The sequence below is a fragment of the Ciconia boyciana genome, chromosome 8 (assembly GCF_034638445.1).
Source record: "Ciconia boyciana chromosome 8, ASM3463844v1, whole genome shotgun sequence".
Taxonomy (NCBI): domain Eukaryota; kingdom Metazoa; phylum Chordata; class Aves; order Ciconiiformes; family Ciconiidae; genus Ciconia; species Ciconia boyciana.
The window spans coordinates 31085666-31106279 of NC_132941.1; the positions used below are offsets into that span (position 1 = coordinate 31085666).

Genomic DNA, 20614 nt, shown 5'->3' on the forward strand with positions numbered 1-20614 from the left:
ACTGGACACTCTCAGATTTTACCTTTCTCCAAGTTAGCTCACTCTTTCCTGGAACTCTCTGGCACACTTCCTAGGCATGTTCCTCTTTCAGGTAGATTTGTCCTTGCAGTCTAGTACCCATTAACATGAGGCATACCTATTAACTCAGGAGGCTTTTCATGTATGTGCTTTTCCGAATTTGATCTCTCTTGGCAACACAGTTCCCCTTTCAGGAAGAGAATGTAGCTGTGGCAGACTTTCCTAGTGTTGTTTAAAAAGAATAATAATTTATTTTATTTAGCACCTGAAAACAAAAGCATTTGCACCCGTTTCTCTGCATCCGTTCATTTTTGGTCTCCACAGGCAATTTGTTCAAGTGTTTCACCATGCTCATAATGAAGAATTATCCACACGCCCCCCGCCCCTTACATCAAGTCCTAAGTTTCCTTTGCTTCAACTTCTGACCAATTGCCTGTTGGCGCATTTGTCCAGCTTGCCAGGATTGCTCTGAATGGCAGCCCTGTCCTCTAGAGTACCAGCCAGTCAGTCTGCCAAGTCGATATCACCTCCAGACTTGCTATGGATGCGTTCTGTGGCATTGCCCAAGGTGTTAATGAAGAAGTTAAATGGTATCAGCCTCAGCATCAACTCTTCTGAAGAGCAGCTGTCCTAACTAGCCTCCAGTTATGACTTTGAACTACTGACCACTCCTCTGTAAGACTGATAGTCTGACCGCTGCTTCATCTACCTTGTTGTTCACCCACCCAGATGCTATCACTCTAGTTTTTCTGTAAGAAGGCTGTGGGAGACTATGTAAAAAATATTCTTGAAGTAAGCAATAACCAATGCACTCCCTTCATCCACAGAGCCAGTCCTTCATCACTGAAAGCAATCAGTTTGGCCATGCTTGATTTGCCCTTGGTAAATCAATGCTGTTGTTCCTAATCATCTTCCTGTCCTTCATGTGCCTGGAAATGCCTTCCGTGAGGTCTTGTTCCATAATTTTTCCAGGAACTGAGGTGAAGCCTTAGCCCATAGCTTTCTGGATCCTCCTCCTTCCCTTTTTTAAGATGGACATAACAATAGACATTTACGTGCATTTTATATTATAGCTGTATGTGTCTAAAAACCGAGTGTTTTGGAAGCACCGTGCATGCATTTGAGTAAATATCAGACCATTGTAAACCCTGCCTCTGAATACCACTCTTGGTCTGAGACAAAATGACAGTGTTGTCAGGTGTATTAGCAAGAAATAATATTAGAAATTATCACCTAGTTTCTTAGTTTTGGCAGATAAAATATATTTAGTTAATACAGTCAGAGAAGAAAGGATATTTATTTTCTTTGTTCTGAGTAATTCTTTATCTCCACTTTATTCATTTAAAAATTCTTCTATTGAAATTTCCAGGGACTTTGAACATTAAGTGATTACCAGTGATTTCTTTTTTGAATAGTGACTAAGACACTGTCTTGCTTGTATAATGTAGATACTATATTAAAAGAGCCCCAAGTGCCAAGAAAATCTATTTCATAAGATTGCTCATGGAGATTTAGCCTTGAGTATTCTCTGAACTTCAGTATGTAGGAGAAAAGTGGGAATTAAATACAACTTCTTTTTTTGTCTGAATACAGGAGGAGTGATAACAGGGAATTGTATACTAGGACTTGCACCTTCCACTTAGTGGTCTCCTCTTAACTTTAGCAACAGAAATTGCTGAATCTAAGTGTAGATATTACTAATAATTATTTGCTTTCAAATACCTTTTTGGGGTTCACCAAAGCATTATGAGTCTGCAGAAACACATCTTTTGCCATACTAGGTAGTGCCATTATTGTAAAACTTGGAATCCTTTTCTGAGTAGCACTATAAGGTGGTATGTCAAGGGAACAGGAGTGGTCTGAAAGGAAGTTTACTTCTTGTACAAAGTTTCTTTGCTTCCCATTTTATCATGCCAACAGATGGTAAAAGATAGAAGTCATTTTGGTCAGGCTAAACTATCACTGCATACATGTCTACATTTAATTTTATGGTTTAGGGCTTGCAGGAAAGTATTATTATTTTCCATCTTGTCTTCAGGAGACCAAACAAATTGAGTATTCTAATGCTTCTTCATATACTGTATTTCTTAAACCTCTAATAATTCTTTTTCTTTTTTCTGTAATGTCTCCATTTGGTCCACAATTTTCTTGAACTGAGTGGAGAAACTTTAATAAAAAGTGCTTCAACTGAGGCTTTATCAGTGCCAAGTGGAGTGGAAGGGCATCACCTGTCTTTTTCTTCAGATGACATGCAAAAGAAGAGCTATTGATTTTGTCCCAGAGACTGTCTGAGTCATGGCTTTGTCAAAGACAGCTTTATTATCCAGTGGTTAGCTCAGCTGAGATATGATTTTTGGCCAGTATGACTAACACCAAGATACCAAAGGAAAATCAGAAGGTACAGTGCACCACTTGTGATAATTGCTGTGGTGACGGTGGCAATCTGACAATTTCTTTAAACATCTATCAATCCACTGTTACAATTAACTCTTACACTAGACACTCTGACTCATGACAAAGAGATGGTACATCATCCTAATCTTCCTTTTCTGGATGTAAGTAGGACAGGATGAAAGTAGGACACTTGGATGCAAATCAAAAGTTGATCTAATGCATTTTGTATAGGAGGAGGAAGCCTGTGTAATAAAGATACAAGTTAAAACAATCTCAACTGGACTGTGATCAGTGCTGATTTCTTTCCTTTTCCATTAGATGTGCTAAGGCAAATGTAGAAGCTTGTTTGTGCCTTGGGAAAATTAAGTTAAGCAATGTTTTATTGATTGTGAAGTACCTCATCTGGGAGGAGCTTCAGAACATTGTGAGATACTGTGTGTTGGCTATGGATATTCAGAAAGGCTACCGCTGTATAGTACTAGTGTGTGGGGACAACGTCATTTATGCTGATTGAGTGCGCGTATTGTCTGTGCATTCTGTCACTCTGACAAGAGCTTGTGAGTTTTTGACATAAGTATGGCATTTGTCAAGTTCTCAACTGACTCCTTACATGTGACAATGTATGGATGTAGCAAGAAAAGATGTTGCACATCTTTTCTAGTACAAGGTAGATGGACAATATACAGTTAATAAAATCTGCATCCATCTGTCTTCTTTGAAACACAGTATCTGGGAGGATGTATCACATTCTAATTTATATTCCCTGATATTATTATGGGCTTTGATAGTTAGATTCTAAAATGACTTAAAAGTCTTACCAATTTAGAAGGAAGCAGCTAATTGGGATCTCAGGCCACAACATACAGGTCTAATTGCATTTCCGTTGAGCGTCTGCCTTCAAGTTTGCTTTTTCTTCCTCCATGAAAGCGTTGGTTTTGACACCTCTTAGAAGGTTTTGGAAACAGGAAACCTTCCATCCTGTGTTCCATTCATACAGTATTTCCATTAGGCCACATGCAGATTTTTTTTTTTTTAATTTACTTGAGATTCATGTCACACAAGATAACCACTTAACTATGTTTTTCCATTATGGAGATTTCACTTGGTAGATGTCAGAAGAGCCCTACCTTTCTATTTATACAGGACTAAGCCCGTTAGTTGTTGTCTTTGCTGAACAGTTAAAAGGCAGTGTATTCTTCACACAAAGGCCCTTAAAGTGGAGGTTGCGCTATCCACTTCTGTAATTATCTCTGTTAACACTTGGACAATATTAAACCTAAAGCAATGGTGACCTACACTACTTCATTTTAGACATAACTACAGCAGCAGAAGTGGGGTTTTGTTAGTCCTTTCTCCTGCATTTTGTGCACGTCAGCCCTCTCTTTCCTTCAGTGCTTCAGCTTTTTTCAACCTTGCGCACATTCACAAACTGGTTTGTTTGGAAGCCTCCCACTGTGGAAAGCACACAGGGAGAGATGGCTGAAAAAAGAGAGGAGATATTAACCTGTACAGCACAGGGTAGTCCCTGAAACGTCTTTGTGCATCTTGTCGTTTGCCCCTTTCCTTCAGTTTCATGAGTTGTGTTTGGCATAGGTGGAACTGAAATAGTTGCCAGTCCTCTCATTGCCCTACTTCTGTGTAATTGGTAGTCCATGGGTGTAGTTACAGAATATGCACAGACTGAACAAACAGTACTAACAAAGTCACCACTATTAAACTTCTTTTTTTTCTGCTGACCTTGGAGATTGGTGACATGTACCTGAAAGGATATGGACACTCCATATTTGCAGAGGCATTCAGTGATGTAGCAGTTTCATAAACTGAACCAGGACTCATAATTTTTGCATAGGTAGAATCCCAGGATGCTCATGCCAGATGCAATTAGTAATTCAGGATTACCTAATGGTCTGTTTTGTCTGTCTGAGTTACCATGGCTGTCCAATTTATTGTATAACGTGAAATGTAATTTAATACTGACATACTGAATGGCAGTCATGTGAGTTAAGAAGAAACATGTAAGCTCTGAATTAATTCATGGCTTAGTGCAAGAGAAGTTTCACAATGGTACTTCTGAAGAGAGAGCAAATCTGTTACCTTCACATCTTGCATTTCTAATGTTCTTGTGTTACATTCTCTGAGAGACAGAAGTTTTCAGGTCTGTGTAAGAAACGAATTTCAATAACAAAACTAATATGGATGTTTTTAAGATGTGTTTAAGTTTTAAAGCCATAAACATATTCTCTTTTTAATTATATTTTACGGTATTACCCTCTATATCATAAGTTAAATTTTATATTTACATTACTTTGCCTGAAAAAATGGAATATGCCCTTCAGTATTAGTGCTACAGATGGGAATCCTAGCATACCACATACCTGTTCTCTCTAAATCTTGACATTACTGATAACTGTCTTCTAGCTTGATCTGAATTCTTACTCAGGTCTGTTACCCTTCGGTTTTATGACCAGTCTTACTTTAGTACCAGCATTTTCTCCTTTGTCTCCATCCTCCTTCCTGCTGATGTTCTTTTGATTTGATTATCAAAAAATACTTTGTTAAGCACGAATACAGATTTACTATTGCCATTTGAAAAATGTTGATAAAATGAATGTTCAGAAAGACAGAAAGGTAGTAATTTATAAGAAGAATTGTATAATTCTTCTTTGCTTGGCACCCTTCTGCATTTGTCTGCATTTTCATTTCTGACCATGTCAACCCAACAGTTGCTTCCGTCAGTCTTTAAGGAACCATTTTCTCCTTGTGGTTTCCTCTAGCCAAATATTTGTTCTTTAACTGTTGACGTTATGCATGGGTGACTTGGAAATGCTCATGTGCCATGCTCATGTTGTGTTTATGTGTGTTATAATAATTTTTCTTTTCTGGCTCTCTTAGACACAAATTGACATCAAACTCCCTTCAGTCAGGTTATTAAGTCACACAGAGCTGAGTGAAACAGCAAAGAAAGGTTCAAGATAAGTTAAGTGTCTCTTCTGTCCCGAGTATTTGGTGCCTTTTAATGTGGAAGTGTGTCAAGCAGCTGAATTTGTCTTGGCATAGGGCAACTGCCTCCCTTAAAAAAAAAAAAAGTCTGTCAAAGAGGAAACAACAAAAGCAACTTTGCAGTTCTGCCTGCATTGGAGGTGACTGCCAGATACCAACATGTTTGATCTGTAAGGAAGATAGAGTCATCTTATTTCAACTCCCATGTTTAGCAAAGACACCACTGAGTACCTCTTTGGTTAACCATCTAACACACACTTCTTCGGCTCCCAGGTGTTTCTTTAGATTACTTTATCACATATCGAAGAAGCCCTCTGAATGTTAAATATTGTCTATATTCAGAAGATAGAAATTACTGTGATATATACTGTTGTGTTTGTTTTGGTTTTATTTTGGGTTTGGGGTTGTTTTTTTTTTAAAAAAAATTGAAGAATAGTCCTGTTTTATTGCATCTTTCAGCCCTTTAGTAATGGGATGATTTTGCGCATGGTTATTTTTTCCTTAAAGCTTTTTACTAGGAGGATAATCTTTAACCCATTTAATCTCTCATCCAAGAACTAGTGTCTAAGAGACTTTTTGTCTTTCAGAGGTTCTGTGTCATTACGTGTTTCACATAGATTAACAACATTTCTTTGCCTATTCCCAAACTTCATGTCCTGTTTTGTGCCAGAAGTGTAAAATTTTGAATGTGTGTGTATTTGGACAGGCAGAAGGTGACTATAACGTGTATATGTTTTAAAAAGTAAAGTAAAAATGGGTAGGCTTTGGATATGTTCTGGCAAATCATTTAACTAGCGTTGACAATAAACCAGTTGCCATACTGCAGAAAGATGAAGAAAACTAGAATTTCTTCATTGCCTCAATGTGGCTTTGAATTTGTGAGGTGATGAAGAATTCTAAAGAGAGAAATTCTAATAAGGAAAAAAATATTGTAGGAATGAAAGCATGTTGATAGAAAAGACATATCCTGTCATTAGGAGATGACTGAGATAGCTGAAGGGGGCAAGTATTGTGTGGCAAGAAGGCACAATGAAAGTAGCTGTAGCAGGAAAGCCAGTGCTGTGTAATTGTGTTATATATTGATAAGTGATACTGTATGTATGTGTATAGAGATATCTGTTTGCACATACTTATTTAAACGTCACCAATAGTTTATAAACCAATAATATACATAGTAATACAGTAAATATATTACTATAAGAAGAAATGTAAATTGTATGAAAAATACATAATCCCTATACATTTTGTAATAATGACACATATTGCAATAATTTAATAAGTAATAGTGTAATTTTAGTACCAGGCAAAAATACTGCTCTTTCTATTCATAGAGGAATTTGATTTAGCATGAACATCCTAACACATTGATGTAAAAGTAGTTAATTTAGTTGTTGGGGCAATTGTTTCTCGACAGATTAATCTCATTATGGAACCTTTTGTCGCAGTGGCTTATGAATGTTTCTATGATAAGTTACAGCTTTAATCCCTTTAAATTTTCCTTCATTCTGCAAATATTCACTACGTATGTAAGATTTTGTGGTTTTCATATTTTTCTAACACTTTCTGACTCCATATTTTATTGTTGCTGTTGCTTATAGGAGAGTATTACTGTACCTTTGAATTCCAGGAATCAATAAATTATTTTAAGGATTGCAAGGATAGTTCAGTGTAGATTTCATATTGTAAGTTTTTTATCTAAGCCTGTGTTGGACAATGCTTTTCAACAGGGAAGAAAAAAATGCAGTCAACTCCATGTCTGAAATATGTCTGATTGTTTAAGAGGTGCCATCATAAAAGAAATGTTGTTTTATTTGCAGAAAGCCATATTCTTGAGGATGTAAACAAGTGTATCATTGCACTGAGAGAGCAAAATGCGGACAATTTAGATCGTGCAGCTGGTGCAATCCGAGGACGTGCTTCAAGAGTAGCTCATATTGTTTCGGGTGAGATGGACAATTATGAGCCAGGGGCTTACACTGAAGGAGTGATGACGAATGTTCAATATTTGACCAAGAATGGTAAGTCTGATATCTAAGCTATGTTCTCAGTTTCTTTAGCGGTATAAACTTCCCTTTATATGCCATAGTTAAAGTAAATCCTGTGATTTTCTGATCTAATGCACTAATTATTATTTAGCGGATGAGGGAAAGGCTGTTGATGTTGTCTGCCTAGACTTTAATAAAGCCTTTGACACTGTTTCCCACAGCAGTCTCCTGAAGAAACTGGCTGCTCATGGCTTGGACAGGTGTACTCTTTGCTGGGTAAAGAACTGACTGGATGGCTGGGCCCAAAGAGTGGTGGTGAATGGACTTAAATCCAGTTGGTGGCTGGTCACAAGTGGTGTCCCCCGGGGCTCTGTGTTGGGGCCAGTTCTGTTCAATATCTTTATCAAGGATTTGGACAAAGGGATTGAGTGCACCCTCGATAAGTTTGCAACACCAAGTTGGGCAGGAGTGTTGGTCTGCTTGAGGGTAGGAAGGCTCTACAGAGGGATCTGGACAGGCTGGATCAATTGGCTGAGGCCAATTGTATGAGGTTCAACAAGGCTAAGTGCAAGGTCCTGCGCTTGGGCCACAGCAACCCCATGCAATGCTACAGGCTTGGGGAAGAGTGGCTGGAAAGCTGCCTGGCCGAAAAGGACCTGGGAGTGTTGGTTGACAGCCAGCTGAACATGAGCCGGCAGTGTGCCCAGGTAGCCAAGAAGGCCAATGGCATCCTGGCTTGTATCAAAAATAGTGTGGCCAGCAGGACTAGGGAAGTGATTGTCCCCCTGTACTCAGCACTGGTGAGGCTGCACCTCGAATACTGTGTTCAGTTTTGGGCCCTTCACTACAAGAAAGACATTGAGGTCCTGGAGCATGTCCAAAGAAGGGCAACGAAGCTGGTGAAGGGTCTAGAGCAGAAGCCTTATGAGGAGCGGCTGAGGGAACTGGGGTTGTTTAGCCTGGAGAAAAGGAGGCTGAGGGGAGACCTTCTTGCTCTCTACAACTACCTGAAAGGAGGTTGTAGAGAGGTGGGTGTCGGTCTCTTCTCCCAGGTAACAAGTGATAGGACAAGAGGAAATGGCCTCAAGTTGCGCCAGGGGAGGTTTAGACTGGATATTAGGAAATTTTACTTCACTGAAAGCGTTATCAAGCATTGGAACAGGCTGCCCAGGGAAGTGGTTGAGTCACCATCCCTGGAGGTATTTAAAAGACGTTTGGATGAGGTGCTTAGGGACACGGTGTAGTGGTGGACTTGGTAGTGTTAGGTTTATGGTTGGACTTGATGATCTTAAAGATCTTTTCCAACCTATACGATTCTGTAATTCTGTGTAATTATGCACTAATGATTCACTATATGGTCTCTTACAGCCTTTCAGCATGCTATACATTTATGATGATACCATGCAGTTCAAAAGTAATTTTTAAAATTTTATTTGAATTACATCATTTATGCAAGGTTTTTTAAGTTATGGAAGACTTTTACCGGAGTTTTTAAATAAATGCAAGTAAAAATGTTTGGGGACTTGTAACTGATGAGGCAGCCAAATATCTTCAGTTTTTCTATGCAAATTTGGAACTTCCTAAAAGGGTTAGTAGTATCCATTTCCTTTTTCATGATACTGAATAAAAGGGTATCCTATACTGGAATATCCCTGTACTGGCAGCAGGGGTGTAACTGCACTATTTTATAAATGGTTTCTGTTGTTTGTATAAACAGTTGTTGTTCTTAATTTAAATGAATCTCTGGCCTTTTGTAGTGTTTAATAAAAAATAAATTAAAAAATCATCTGTGGACCTCCCAGGACTTCCATGGTTTCAGTGGCTGCAAGTCTAATAGTTGGGCAGTTAAAAAATTGCCATTAAGAAGTTTTCTGGCAAGTCTGTACATCTCTGGAATAGAGGATTTAGCTTCATGAACTCAAAGGTCCAAATCATAGCTGTCTCAGTCTAAACAAATTTCTAGTATCTTGCACTTGACTGACACTTACTTTATTTTACCACAAGAAAAGAGAGGAATTTTGTTTGAGCTCTTTCTTAATCAGTTCAAATAGGTCCAGGATAGTACTGTCTTCATGTGAAACAGGAGTGAACTGACATCGCAATGAAGTGGCAAAAGGGACAAAATAATGAGAAGAGTTTGAAATAGACTTGCCTCCTTTTCTGACATTTTGATGAGAAAATCTGAGAACTTTCAACATGACATTTTTTTTTCATGACTTCTGAAAGTACTGTGACAAATACCAAGGGAAGCAGCAATTATAGGAAAGCATAATTTTGATTCCCATGTAAAAGCTGAGCCCTTCTTTCTTGAACCTGGTAGTGTTTAAACACATTAGGAGTTGACACTGATTTCTGTTCTCTTGCCTTGCTTTGACAGTAATATATAATGTACCTAAATCCGTGTATTTACAAAAGACAGGAAGACATAAAACTGGTTTTGGTTGGAATGTTTGCCTGTGTCAAGGGACATCAAGCATGGTGTCATCTGCTCAAATGTCTTTGCAGTACTTCAAACCTAAGAATTCACTATCTTTACATTAGTCAATAGGAGTGGAAAAAAGAAGCATATACTTTTCATTCTTACCTGTATTTATATGATCTGCAATGAACAGACATCAAATTGTGCAGGGTTTTTTGATTGCTTGATGATTTTCTTGTGTTTTGTTTAACTGTTTCAGCTTACAGGGAAAATGCAGGTAGGCTGCAGCCCTCAGGTGTAACCCAAAACATTCTATTACTGCTGGGTCTTTCAGGAGCCAGCTGATTACAAGGCGATGCTTCACTAGGAGAGAACTGTGTATTTATGCTGTGATTAGCTCCGAAGTTAGCTTCCATGAGTAACCTAGGGCAGTGAAGTGCATCCTTTATGCCCAGTGAAAAGGTAATGTGTTACTGAAGAGAAATTATTGCAGGCAGAGTATAGAGTTAGTGAAAATAGAATTATAGAATAATAGCGTACACAGAAATTGCAGAGAAATAAAAACACAAATGAAAGAGAGAACAGGAGCCAGACATGGGAAGGATGCAAATTGGAGGTAACAGGACAGAGAAATTGTGCATAAAGAGGAACAGGTACATTTACTGTTTGTTAAAACAAAGACTGAGGTTAAATTGTAGTGCATACGTTGAGGTAATTTATAAGAAAAAAAAGAGGTTAAATTCTCTGCATTACAGTACATTCAAGAAAAAAGCATAAGATTGCTGAATCTGTCTCTTCAGCTGGAAGACATCAGACATACCTGAGATGGTAAAGTGAGCTATTCAACAATAATACCATAATACTGCCTTACAATGCGTATTAAAAGCTGGTGCTTAATTTCTTAGCTCAAGTTGTGTAGTCCTGTTTATATACAAGTTGTTGACAGCTGAATGGATCTCTACAGCATCATACAATGGAGTGTTTGCTTTCTGAGGCTTATGTTATGCCATTCCTCCATTTTGCCCCTTCCCTTTCCTCCACCAAGAAGAAAAACCCCAAGCAAACTAACAACGAGGCCCTGTAAGAGCACCATTTACATTGTGGAGTCGAGGTCTTAGAGGTTAGGTAATAGCAGAACCAAAGTTGTCTTTGCAACCTTGATTTGCACTCTGTGTGTGTATGTATTATGATATTGTGATTATGTGATCATATACAGTTATGTTACAAAACAGCTGCTTAATTCAGGTCAATGGATGAACCTGCTTTAGACAAAGGCTAGGGTCACATATTAGAGGAGGCAGGTGTCCGTAGGATCAGTTTGGAAAGTAATGAGGCAGAAGAGTGCAGGAAGAGAATATATGATCTGATAGTGAGGATAGTTTATTTGGACTGCCACTGTCTGTACAGAGTTCTTGTGTGATAACTGTAAGTTTATGAGGCTTCAGCTAATTGTGACATGCAGGAATGCTTCCCACCTCCTGGTTTGAGTGAGACTTCATCCTTGTTCTACATCACAATGAGATAGGGACATACTCTGTCCTCTCTTGTTCTCAGGTTTCAGTGGGAAGGATATTTACATGTGGGTAGGAAATACAGCTGCAAAGCATTCCAGCCAACTCCCTGCTCTAGATGATTGGAAGTCAGCATTGAGAATCATGCCCTGGAAATGTGTGTGCCAGGGTCTGTGTGAAACCTTTATGGACCACTGGAGAAAAGAGTGTTCAATCCTGTGGTCTGTATACTCTGTGCAGGCAATTGTTTAAATGAGCATTTCCTATCTTTATTTTACAAGTACAAAGGTGGTAGAGGTTCACGCTGTATTCTGGTATGGTTAAGACTGTGAAAATGTTAGTAGTGGTACCTCTCTGTCACTCCTGATGTCTAGCACTGTTGATTAGATTGAAATACGCAGGTCCTTGCATTTTGCTAAGGTTTGTGTACTGTTACATGAAAGCAAAATGAAACCTTCAGAAACACTGTTTATAAAAACCTAAGGTATTTCCACTTCAGAACTGGAAGAGTAACCTTGTACTATATTTTTAAATATCAAAGTCTACTCTATTATTTTACTGCCTGCCAGAATCTGCAGCAGTTACATTTAAGTAAACAATTTATATTATCTGTTGATATAGTAAAAAGCCTGTATTTATTGTAAATTTTGTCTACAATTTTGCTTTCATGTCAAAGTATAATCATATACTATATATGTGTATATGTATGTATACACATATATAAATCCTCTAGTTATTTAGATCTAAGGATCTTGTAAAAAACAAGGAAAAGGGTGGAGACAAAGATGATAAGTATTTTAACTGTCATAAGGAACTAGTAGGTGTATCTTTCTCTGAATCACTGGAGTTTTGAGTCCATGTTTTTTTATTCCAGTAGTGCTGATGGAATTAAAGCAAACCATTGTCCACAGCTTCTTAGAACCAGAACTATGAAATACCTTGTAATTCACATAAGGATAGGGCTTAACTTTAAGTTTAGGAATAGTAATGAAGTTGTATTTGGAATGAAAAACAATTTAAACAGTTCTCAAATTAAACGTCAGCGGTAGGCATTGTTCTGAGACAGATACTGGTATGACACACAGTACTGTTCTCACTCCCTTTGAAGTATGGATTAAGACAGAGTTTAATCTCTGAGAAGGAATGGTGATATCAAATGTAAAGTTGAACATGGATTTGAAATTTCTTCCTGCCTCAGCAAATGTTTATAATCCTGTGTTCATAACTGTGAATTGCAAATACTTTCTCAGTATGAGAGGGATGTAGGTCAGATTTTTTACAAACACCCATATGCCTAAATTGTCTAAGTCTCATTGAAAGTCATTAAAACTGTTATTCATGTGATATTTGTGCCCATAAACTATGAGGTAGTAATTGAATTGACTGGAATCTAGCAGTTTTAGAGATTACTGCTCTTCTGATGTGATACCAGCAATGTTACTTGTAATTGGGGATTGAAGGGCAAAATACGTAAGAGGTGTTTTTTATTAAGTGTCATCATCTGGGTAAGTCCAAGTTTTTAGACATTTCAGAATGAGGCAAAAACCTCATATCCAAACAGTCCCCATGACTTATTCAGGAAGCACAAGGACCTTTATGTTGAGTAGTGCATAATCATAATTCTTTGATATAGCAGGGGGATACCAAGGACAATTTGTGGCCCCATTATCTCCTTGAGAGCTGTGTAGAACTATCACTTCTAAATAAAGATTTTCCTCAAATTTCTAGTATTTATGTATGGCCAGTTTGTACATTTTGTTCTTGTGTCAGTGTGAACAATTCTTCTGCCTCCACCTGGATTAAAAACACTTGGCCCCAGTGGGCCAACCACATTAAACTTTTAGACCTGTTCTGGAGAGGTTGGGTTTGTGTTCAGTGATTTTCTTTAAAACCTTCACAAGTTTCAGTTACTTTTTTTTAAAGTCCTTTCCTATGATTTCATCCTAAAAGTCATTCTATTCTTCCTGACCCAGCCGTCTTCTGTATTGGCAGCATGTTTTAACATCACACTATTTGCCAGTGTCACTAATGAATTTATTTATTTGTTTATTTCTTGGTCCCAAGATTGTTATTTTGGCCACCTTCCAGGGTCTCCTCTCACTTCATAGCCCTTTCAGTGTGATCAGTTGTATAAGCCTCCATACTAATACTGATCTACTCCACCAGAAACAGAGCTTTCCTGTATGATACTTTATTAAATGATTCTGCAGGGCAGATTAAATCTACTGCATTGCTTTTCTCTGGGAAAAGGTAATTCATCTTGGCAATAAAAGATAGTAGTGTTACCTGATATGAGCTTCCTTCCATCTGCTTTTTATTTAGCTTTTCTATTTACCTCCATGTCTTGCATGCTTATGCGCGCAAGCTAATGACTTTGTATTTTCCTAGATGCTTCACTTGCCTTTTTCAAATACAGTTTGCAAGCTTGTCGCAACAGCTTATGTGAAATGACTGACAGTTTCCTTTGTCCACTGCCTGAGTCTTTTGCAGTAGGGTTTGTCTGTTTTCTCCAGTTCAAGAATGTTACACTCTCTCTCACCCAAAAAACACCCGCCAAGGAGGAAACATAAGAATGCTTTGCAGTCTGTTTTCTCCTGCCCACTCTGACATTCGGTACTTATGTTATCCTCTTTTGGCATGCCATCTAAGCCAAAACGGGGAGAAAGAAGCACCTCCAGAGACTTCATTGACTTTTCCTAAGATACATCTTCAGATTAGATAGGATAAATCAGCTGTTGAAGCTCCTTACCTCTTCATGTAGTATAAAAGAGACTGATTTTATTCTAGGTGATTTTTTTGTAAATTGGTAAATTGATAAAAGTAAATTTGGTAAAAAAGTAAATTGGTAAATTGGTAAAAGATACCAATTTTATTCTAGGTGACCAACTTCATTCTAGGTGATTTATTTGAGGGTAGCTAAAATGAGGTGGGTGAATCTCACTCATTCTGTGGTGCATGCAAAATCAAAAGTTTTCATTAATTTAATAAGACAAGTATTTTTAATGAAAAATATTTTCTAATGCTCATTCATCACCCTCAGAATGAGATTTAAAGATAATATTTGATATTCAAGTCTGTTTAGTATTCAAAGGTTTTTACCTTGTGAAGCCTTTTACCTTGCTTGTGAAGCCCAAAGACTGCTAAAGAGGACTGAGTCTTTTCACTGTAAAACATTTTTAAAAATCCCCAAAACATTTGATAGAAAAACTGGAGCGAGGCTTGAGTATGCAAGCTTATGGAATTGGTGAACTTGTGAAATTGGTGTACAACTCGGACAAGGAACAGCTTATAAGAAACTTCATCAGAGAATTATTGTAAGAACTAAGAGGGAAAAAAGCATTAACTAAGAAAAATGCTGAGGATGTTTGCATGACTTAACCTAAAATATTTTCTGTGTATAATTACATGATGATTGTAAGACTGTAACTTAAGCAATAACCCTCCATTCTTGTGACTCTATTACAAAGTCAATAACCTCCATTCGGTTAAGTCTGCAGCTAGATTTTTTTTCTGTAAGGCTCCATTCTAATCCTTCTGTGAAACTACATTAAAAATGTTGAGTTCAAAAACAGATTTGCTTCAGATGTGAAGAGTGTTCTGAAAAGTAGGAAGAAATGTCATCAACATTTTTTTTGTGTTCCAGATAATAAAAAAATGACCCTAAACATGCTGCCATTTCTTTTTGCCAATCTTCTTTTCATTTCCTGTAGCTCAAAAACAGCTTTTCTTCACTGCTAATAACAGTAATGTCCATGTCGATTATAAACACTGTGTGGGAGTTAAGATGCCTTTAACTACACATTTGCTTGCTTTAAAATGCTGTCGCACTTAGTGATCATCCAAGGTACTGAGAAGAAAGTCCTCTTCAGTGCACTGTTCCAACAGGCCTTGTTCAGTAAAAGCTTCAGAGTGTCCAGTGCAAACTCACTGTGTAGGGCACTAGTCCTTAAACACACAGTCTCCAAAAACTTTCCTCCTTCTCAAGGTAAAAGTTAGTGAGAATAGCATTTAAAACACAACATTAATATAAAATAAATTTATGTTTATGAATAAGCTAAGAACTTTATTTTTACAGTTTTCAATTTATTTTTTATATTTTTTTGGTTGTTAGATCACTTCCCTGAATTAGGATAGTAAATACATTTCTGTTACCAGCACGGATTTGACATACCATGGTCTTGCTGCAGCTAGTTACATGGGAAGAGGCGAGGGAGACGAGGGAGGGGTGTCTCGGTTTAAGCAGAATTTGCAGATGAAACTGGAAAAGGGAGGATTTCTTGTGAATTCTAAATCTTGCTCCCATGATAATGAATTTGCCATGTACCCTGGTGAAACCAGGTTTAGTTGCAGTCTGCTTCTGGAGCAGAAGGCACTTGCGTAAGCCTTCCTTAAAGTAGGAACATCACTGTTGTCTTTGTTTCTTTAATTTCCACAAGCCCTTAGTAAAATCAGTCTTTTTATTCCTGTAGGGGAAGTGAGGATGTTAGTATAATAATGTACAGTAAGTCTGGTTTTTTTTCCAGTCAGTATAATAAATCTACATCTATGTGTGTTCCAGGAGACAATTTTTGTTGGGTGGGTTTGGTTTTTTTGTTTGTTTGGTTGGTTTTTTGTTTTGGTTTGGTTTTTTTTCCAGTTGAATTGCCCTTCTGTGTTCATCATATGTGACAGTTCATGATAAATCTTCACTGCTTCTCTTCACTTGAGGCTACTTTAAGAAATGACTCATGACTTTCCAGTGTGTATATAACCTGTATCTATCCCTTTTAATATATTTTCTCTTCTAGATCTTAAGAATCACTGTCCTGGTCCCGTTCAGTAGAGTCCATTCATAATGACAGATCTTCCTTAAGCTGATAACAAGATCAGGGAACTACTACTGCTCTTTGTACCTAGGTATTTTTAACTGAAGTAGACTCTAACTTGGACAGTTTTTATCTGTGTGCCCATATCAAAACCATTACCTTCATTTCAGCTGTGACTTTCTTGCACAGGGTCTTAAATGCCTTAACCTCTGTAATGTTAAGGACCTTTCATTTGCAATTCTGTAGTCTGTGTTTCACTTCCAGCTCCGTAACCTTTCGGGTGGTTATTTTGAATGTATTTTCCAGAGCCTCTGTGGCAATGTTTTTCCATTACTGTTGTCATAATGTTTTTCTCATGGTCTTGCCATCTACAAACCCTGGTACTATTGTTCTTCTGCATTCTTTTGGGAATTATAAGCATGCTGTATCTGTTGCATTTGTCCATGATTAACTTTCTATGTCTCAGACACCAGTTTAACAATTATTTATTTCACCATTCAACATTCAAAGAATCCTTTTGTCCCGTTGTCTTGTAGAACAGCATAATACATTGGAGATGACATCTGCCTTACAGCAGGCTAAGTTTTTGTCTATTTTAGAAATTCTTTGTAATAGGTACATTTTAGTTCTTAACCTAGCAGCTTTGGCTTTTTCTGGTGCTTCCTGGAGTCAGTTGGTCAGACATACCTAGTGTTTTTTTTCCTATAGACCAAAATGTTTTGAATTCTTTGGGATTTACCACTCTAAGCAGAACTGTGGACTGAGTAACTTTATTTCACAGATCATTAGTGCTTAAGAGTTAATTCTGAATTCCATAGTCTATGAGTCTTTTTTGTTTTAAGACTTCAGCTTGAATCCAGTCTCATTAAGGATTTCTGTAGACCTGAAAAATTGCAGTAACTTCTTGTTCTTCAGTTCTAGATCACTCTCAGTTCTTCATAGCTATCATTTGTTCTTGTTTTCTAACCTGAATTTACAAAAAGCATCTTCCACAGTTTTCATTTTTGCATGGAATACTTTTTTAATGTTTTATAACAAAATTTATAATTGTTATAACATGCTATATCATAATCATAAAATTATATGGTCTACCCTCCTCCCCCAATAATATTTCCAACTATATACAGCTAACCATTCCAAAGTCTACTCTGCTTAAGATTTTCATAGTGTCTGACCCAGATTCCTTTCTGGCAAACATGCCCTTGGCTCTTCTTAGTTCCCTCCTTAGTAGCTATGCAGCGTTAGATTTGGAAATGATGCAACAGATCTTGATGGAGGGAGTGTATGCATAATTCAGTAGGACTTAGGTATGCATGTGTATACCTATGGATTATAAATCTGTTAACATAGTAACATTGAGTCTTGCTGAAATCGTAAGTGATACACTTGTGGTCATTTTGTTCACCTCAGATCTCAGTAAGTCTCTCAGCACTGCCATTCATGGCCATATTTGGAGAAGTGGCATTGAATGCATTACATGCCAAATAAATATTTCTGTAAATAGGGCTTCTCCTTACTTTCTGGGGACCAGATTCTGTTTTCTGCTAGAATCCCACCACTGCCAGCACTGTACAAGTTCATCTCTGAAGGCAGTTTTGTCTGTTGCGGGCTTTGCTTTGACTTGAAGTTGATGAGAACACCAGACCATCTCATCAGTTTACCCAGTGCTATTAAACAGTTGCAGCTAGAGTAGTTTTGTAATAATTCAGTAGATAGCAGACAAAGTGTAGTAATACATCCATCAATTTTAGAGCATTTGTCATGGAGTTTCATGCAGGAATAAGCAACTATCCGTCACTCATGCTCCTTTATGATTGCTGTCAAGAATTAAAAATTAAAAGATAGACAGCTTCAGTCAGCAGATTAGAAGGTGTGTGCCTTGGGCATTATACAAAAAATTCATTGCAGGAACCTTCACCCTTCCAAAGCAATATAAAGCAGCAGCCATGCTTCTCTCATGGAATACTCAGAGCTTGACAGCTAGGTTAGGCAGTAAAGAGTTTGACGCCTCTCCTAATCAACAGAAACATTTGGGAGAAGCCATAGATGTTTCAACAGCTTGGGGTTTTTTGTTTTTGTTTGTTTGGTTGGTTTGGTTTGTTTTTATCTGAAGCAATCTCATAACTTACTTCCTGAACTGAAGCTGCAAGTTAGCATTTCTTGTGTCAGAATATTAGTGTTTTCCCAGTAACTTTATTCTTGGTGTTGAGGGAGGCTTAAAATAATTTCCTGAAACTGATTCCTAGGTTTGAAGTCAGAAGTGTTTAGTGATCTATTCTAGAAGATGTCTACAAGTAATAGACCTATTTTTATTGTTCTTAGATTTCCTGGAGCCCTTTTTTTTCGATATGCTTGTTTTTAAGGAAGGGGAGGATAGATTCCAGGAAATACTGTGAAGGAGATCTCTGAGGAAACATTCATGGTAAAATAAATAATATTCAATGGTAGTATGCCAAACATTAAAGAAAGATGATGTATTGATTATAACAAGAATGCCAAAAAGAAGGTGGGGAAAAATCTGAGAATGTATCTTTTGGAAAGAGGAAGGTACTCACTGTACACTTTCCAAAATAGGCCTTGCTAAATTCAGAAATGCTGGGGAAAAGATTTCTGGAAAATGGAGGGCTCTCAGGATGGCCAGGAGCCTAGAGCAGGTCACCTGTGAAGAGAGGGAGAGATTGAGGGTTTGTTTAACCTGGGGAGGTGCTGTCCAAGGGGCAATTGAATAGAAGCCTGCAGCTTCTTGAGAGATGGTTACAGAGGCAATGGTGTCAGACTCATCTCGGGAGAGACAGATAGCACAACAAAGGGCAATAGCCACAAGTTGCAGCATGAGAAGTTCAGATAGGACATAGGGGCGGGGCGGGATTTATTAAAAGTTCAGTGCAACACTAGAACAGAGATGCTATGAAATTTCTGTCCTTGGAGGTTTTCAAGACTTAGCTAGACAAAACTATGACTGTCCTGACATAGTGTTGGTCTTGTTTTTAAGGAGGAGACTGATCCAAATGATATACGGAAGTCCTTTTCAAACAATGTGTTTATGATTTTTTTCCCTCATGTTAGACACCAGCTGCATTCATATAAGAGTAATCTTTTCTGGGCAATTAAATGTTTTAACGTGTGCATTCATACTCTGCAGTAGCAATCTCAAATTCCCAGGGAAGAGTTCCTTCTTTTCCTTAGTGGCTTGCTTGCTGTTAAAAATATGTAGTGTTGGTATTTGAGATGGATTTTTAGTGTCAAAGGGTTGCAGATACCTCATTCTGAATCTACTAATTTCTCCAGAATGCTAATGCAGGTTTCTTATATGAAGCATCACATATTAAATGGAGGTGAAGCATAGCAAATGGATGCAATCAATCTACATGATTTGATCAGATCCATTTCCAGATAGGCAGATAAACATTTAAAGACTATTGGTACTCTATTTTTCAAAGTGTTTGTTTGCTCTGTAGTATGCTCTTTTAAAACTATGTTGATTTCACACCCCCCACCCCCCCACCCCGAGAGCTAATAGGAAGATTTTCATCAGTGCTCCAGATTTCTTCTAAGTAACAACATAGTCATCTTCTGTTTACTCAATTTCTTCGCTTGTCTTGCTTATATATTATTCTGTGAGACAAATAAGGCAAATAAGTACCTGTGCGTAAGAACACCTTCAGAAATCACATCTTAATAGTGTTAGAAGCAATGTTAGTTTTATTCATATAGTTTTGTTCAGTTTCTAATCATTGTTCATGAGTTGACATACTTAGAGTTGATAACTGACATTCTTGAATCTTTATTAAAGCCTGCTATTCTGAGTCTTGGAGAAAAGTTATTCTTTTCTGCATTGCAGGTTAGGAGAAAGTATTCTTGTAGTCAGCCTTTGTAAACTCTAAACTGCAAGTAAAGAACAAAAAAATCTTCTGGAACTTTTTCAGCCTTTCCATACTCTCTACATAGAATTGAAAGTAGCAGGAAATCTAATTGACAATCGCTTTCTTGTCTGTCAGCAGTCTGTTGCAGTTGGAGTTCACCCTGACTGTATGTGCAGAACAGTCAGTACCCATTATAATTAATCATTCTCACTGTTTCTCTAGATTCTTGTACAGAACTTTCTTGACCTAAAGAACTTCTTTCTTCTGATAATACTAGCATTAGCACTAATATCCGTAAATGCTGCTAATTTAATTAGTCACTAGTTGATTAAGAAGTTTCAGGTAAATACTGAAGAATGTTCTTTTTAATGTTATTAGTAGCTGGTTGGTTAAGGCAAGGTTTCTGTTATGGGGCAAAATATGTACTGCAAGATGCAATTATTGTCAGTATAATGAGTGTAAACAGCCCATTCAGTTTGTTGCTTTGAATGCTTTTTTACGTCTGGGGTAAGAAGGGAAGGAGCAAGTTTAATAGGATGACTGGAATTATTTCAATATTCTACCATTCTTTTTTTTCCTTTTCTGTATGGTAGTCCATCCTGCTGTTTTCAACAGAGAA

At 37.6% G+C, this 20614-nt stretch overlaps 1 protein-coding gene across 2 annotated transcripts in view; it reads left to right on the forward strand.

Annotated features, from left to right (window-relative positions):
- The window catches only part of CTNNA3 (catenin alpha 3), a 548079-nt gene that overhangs the window by 396675 nt on the left and 130790 nt on the right, over positions 1-20614 (forward strand). For both annotated transcript variants that reach the window (XM_072870046.1, XM_072870047.1), the window contains exon 11: positions 7230-7430. In XM_072870046.1, the coding sequence (XP_072726147.1) occupies positions 7230-7430 (201 nt within the window). The remainder of the gene's footprint in view (positions 1-7229; positions 7431-20614) is intronic.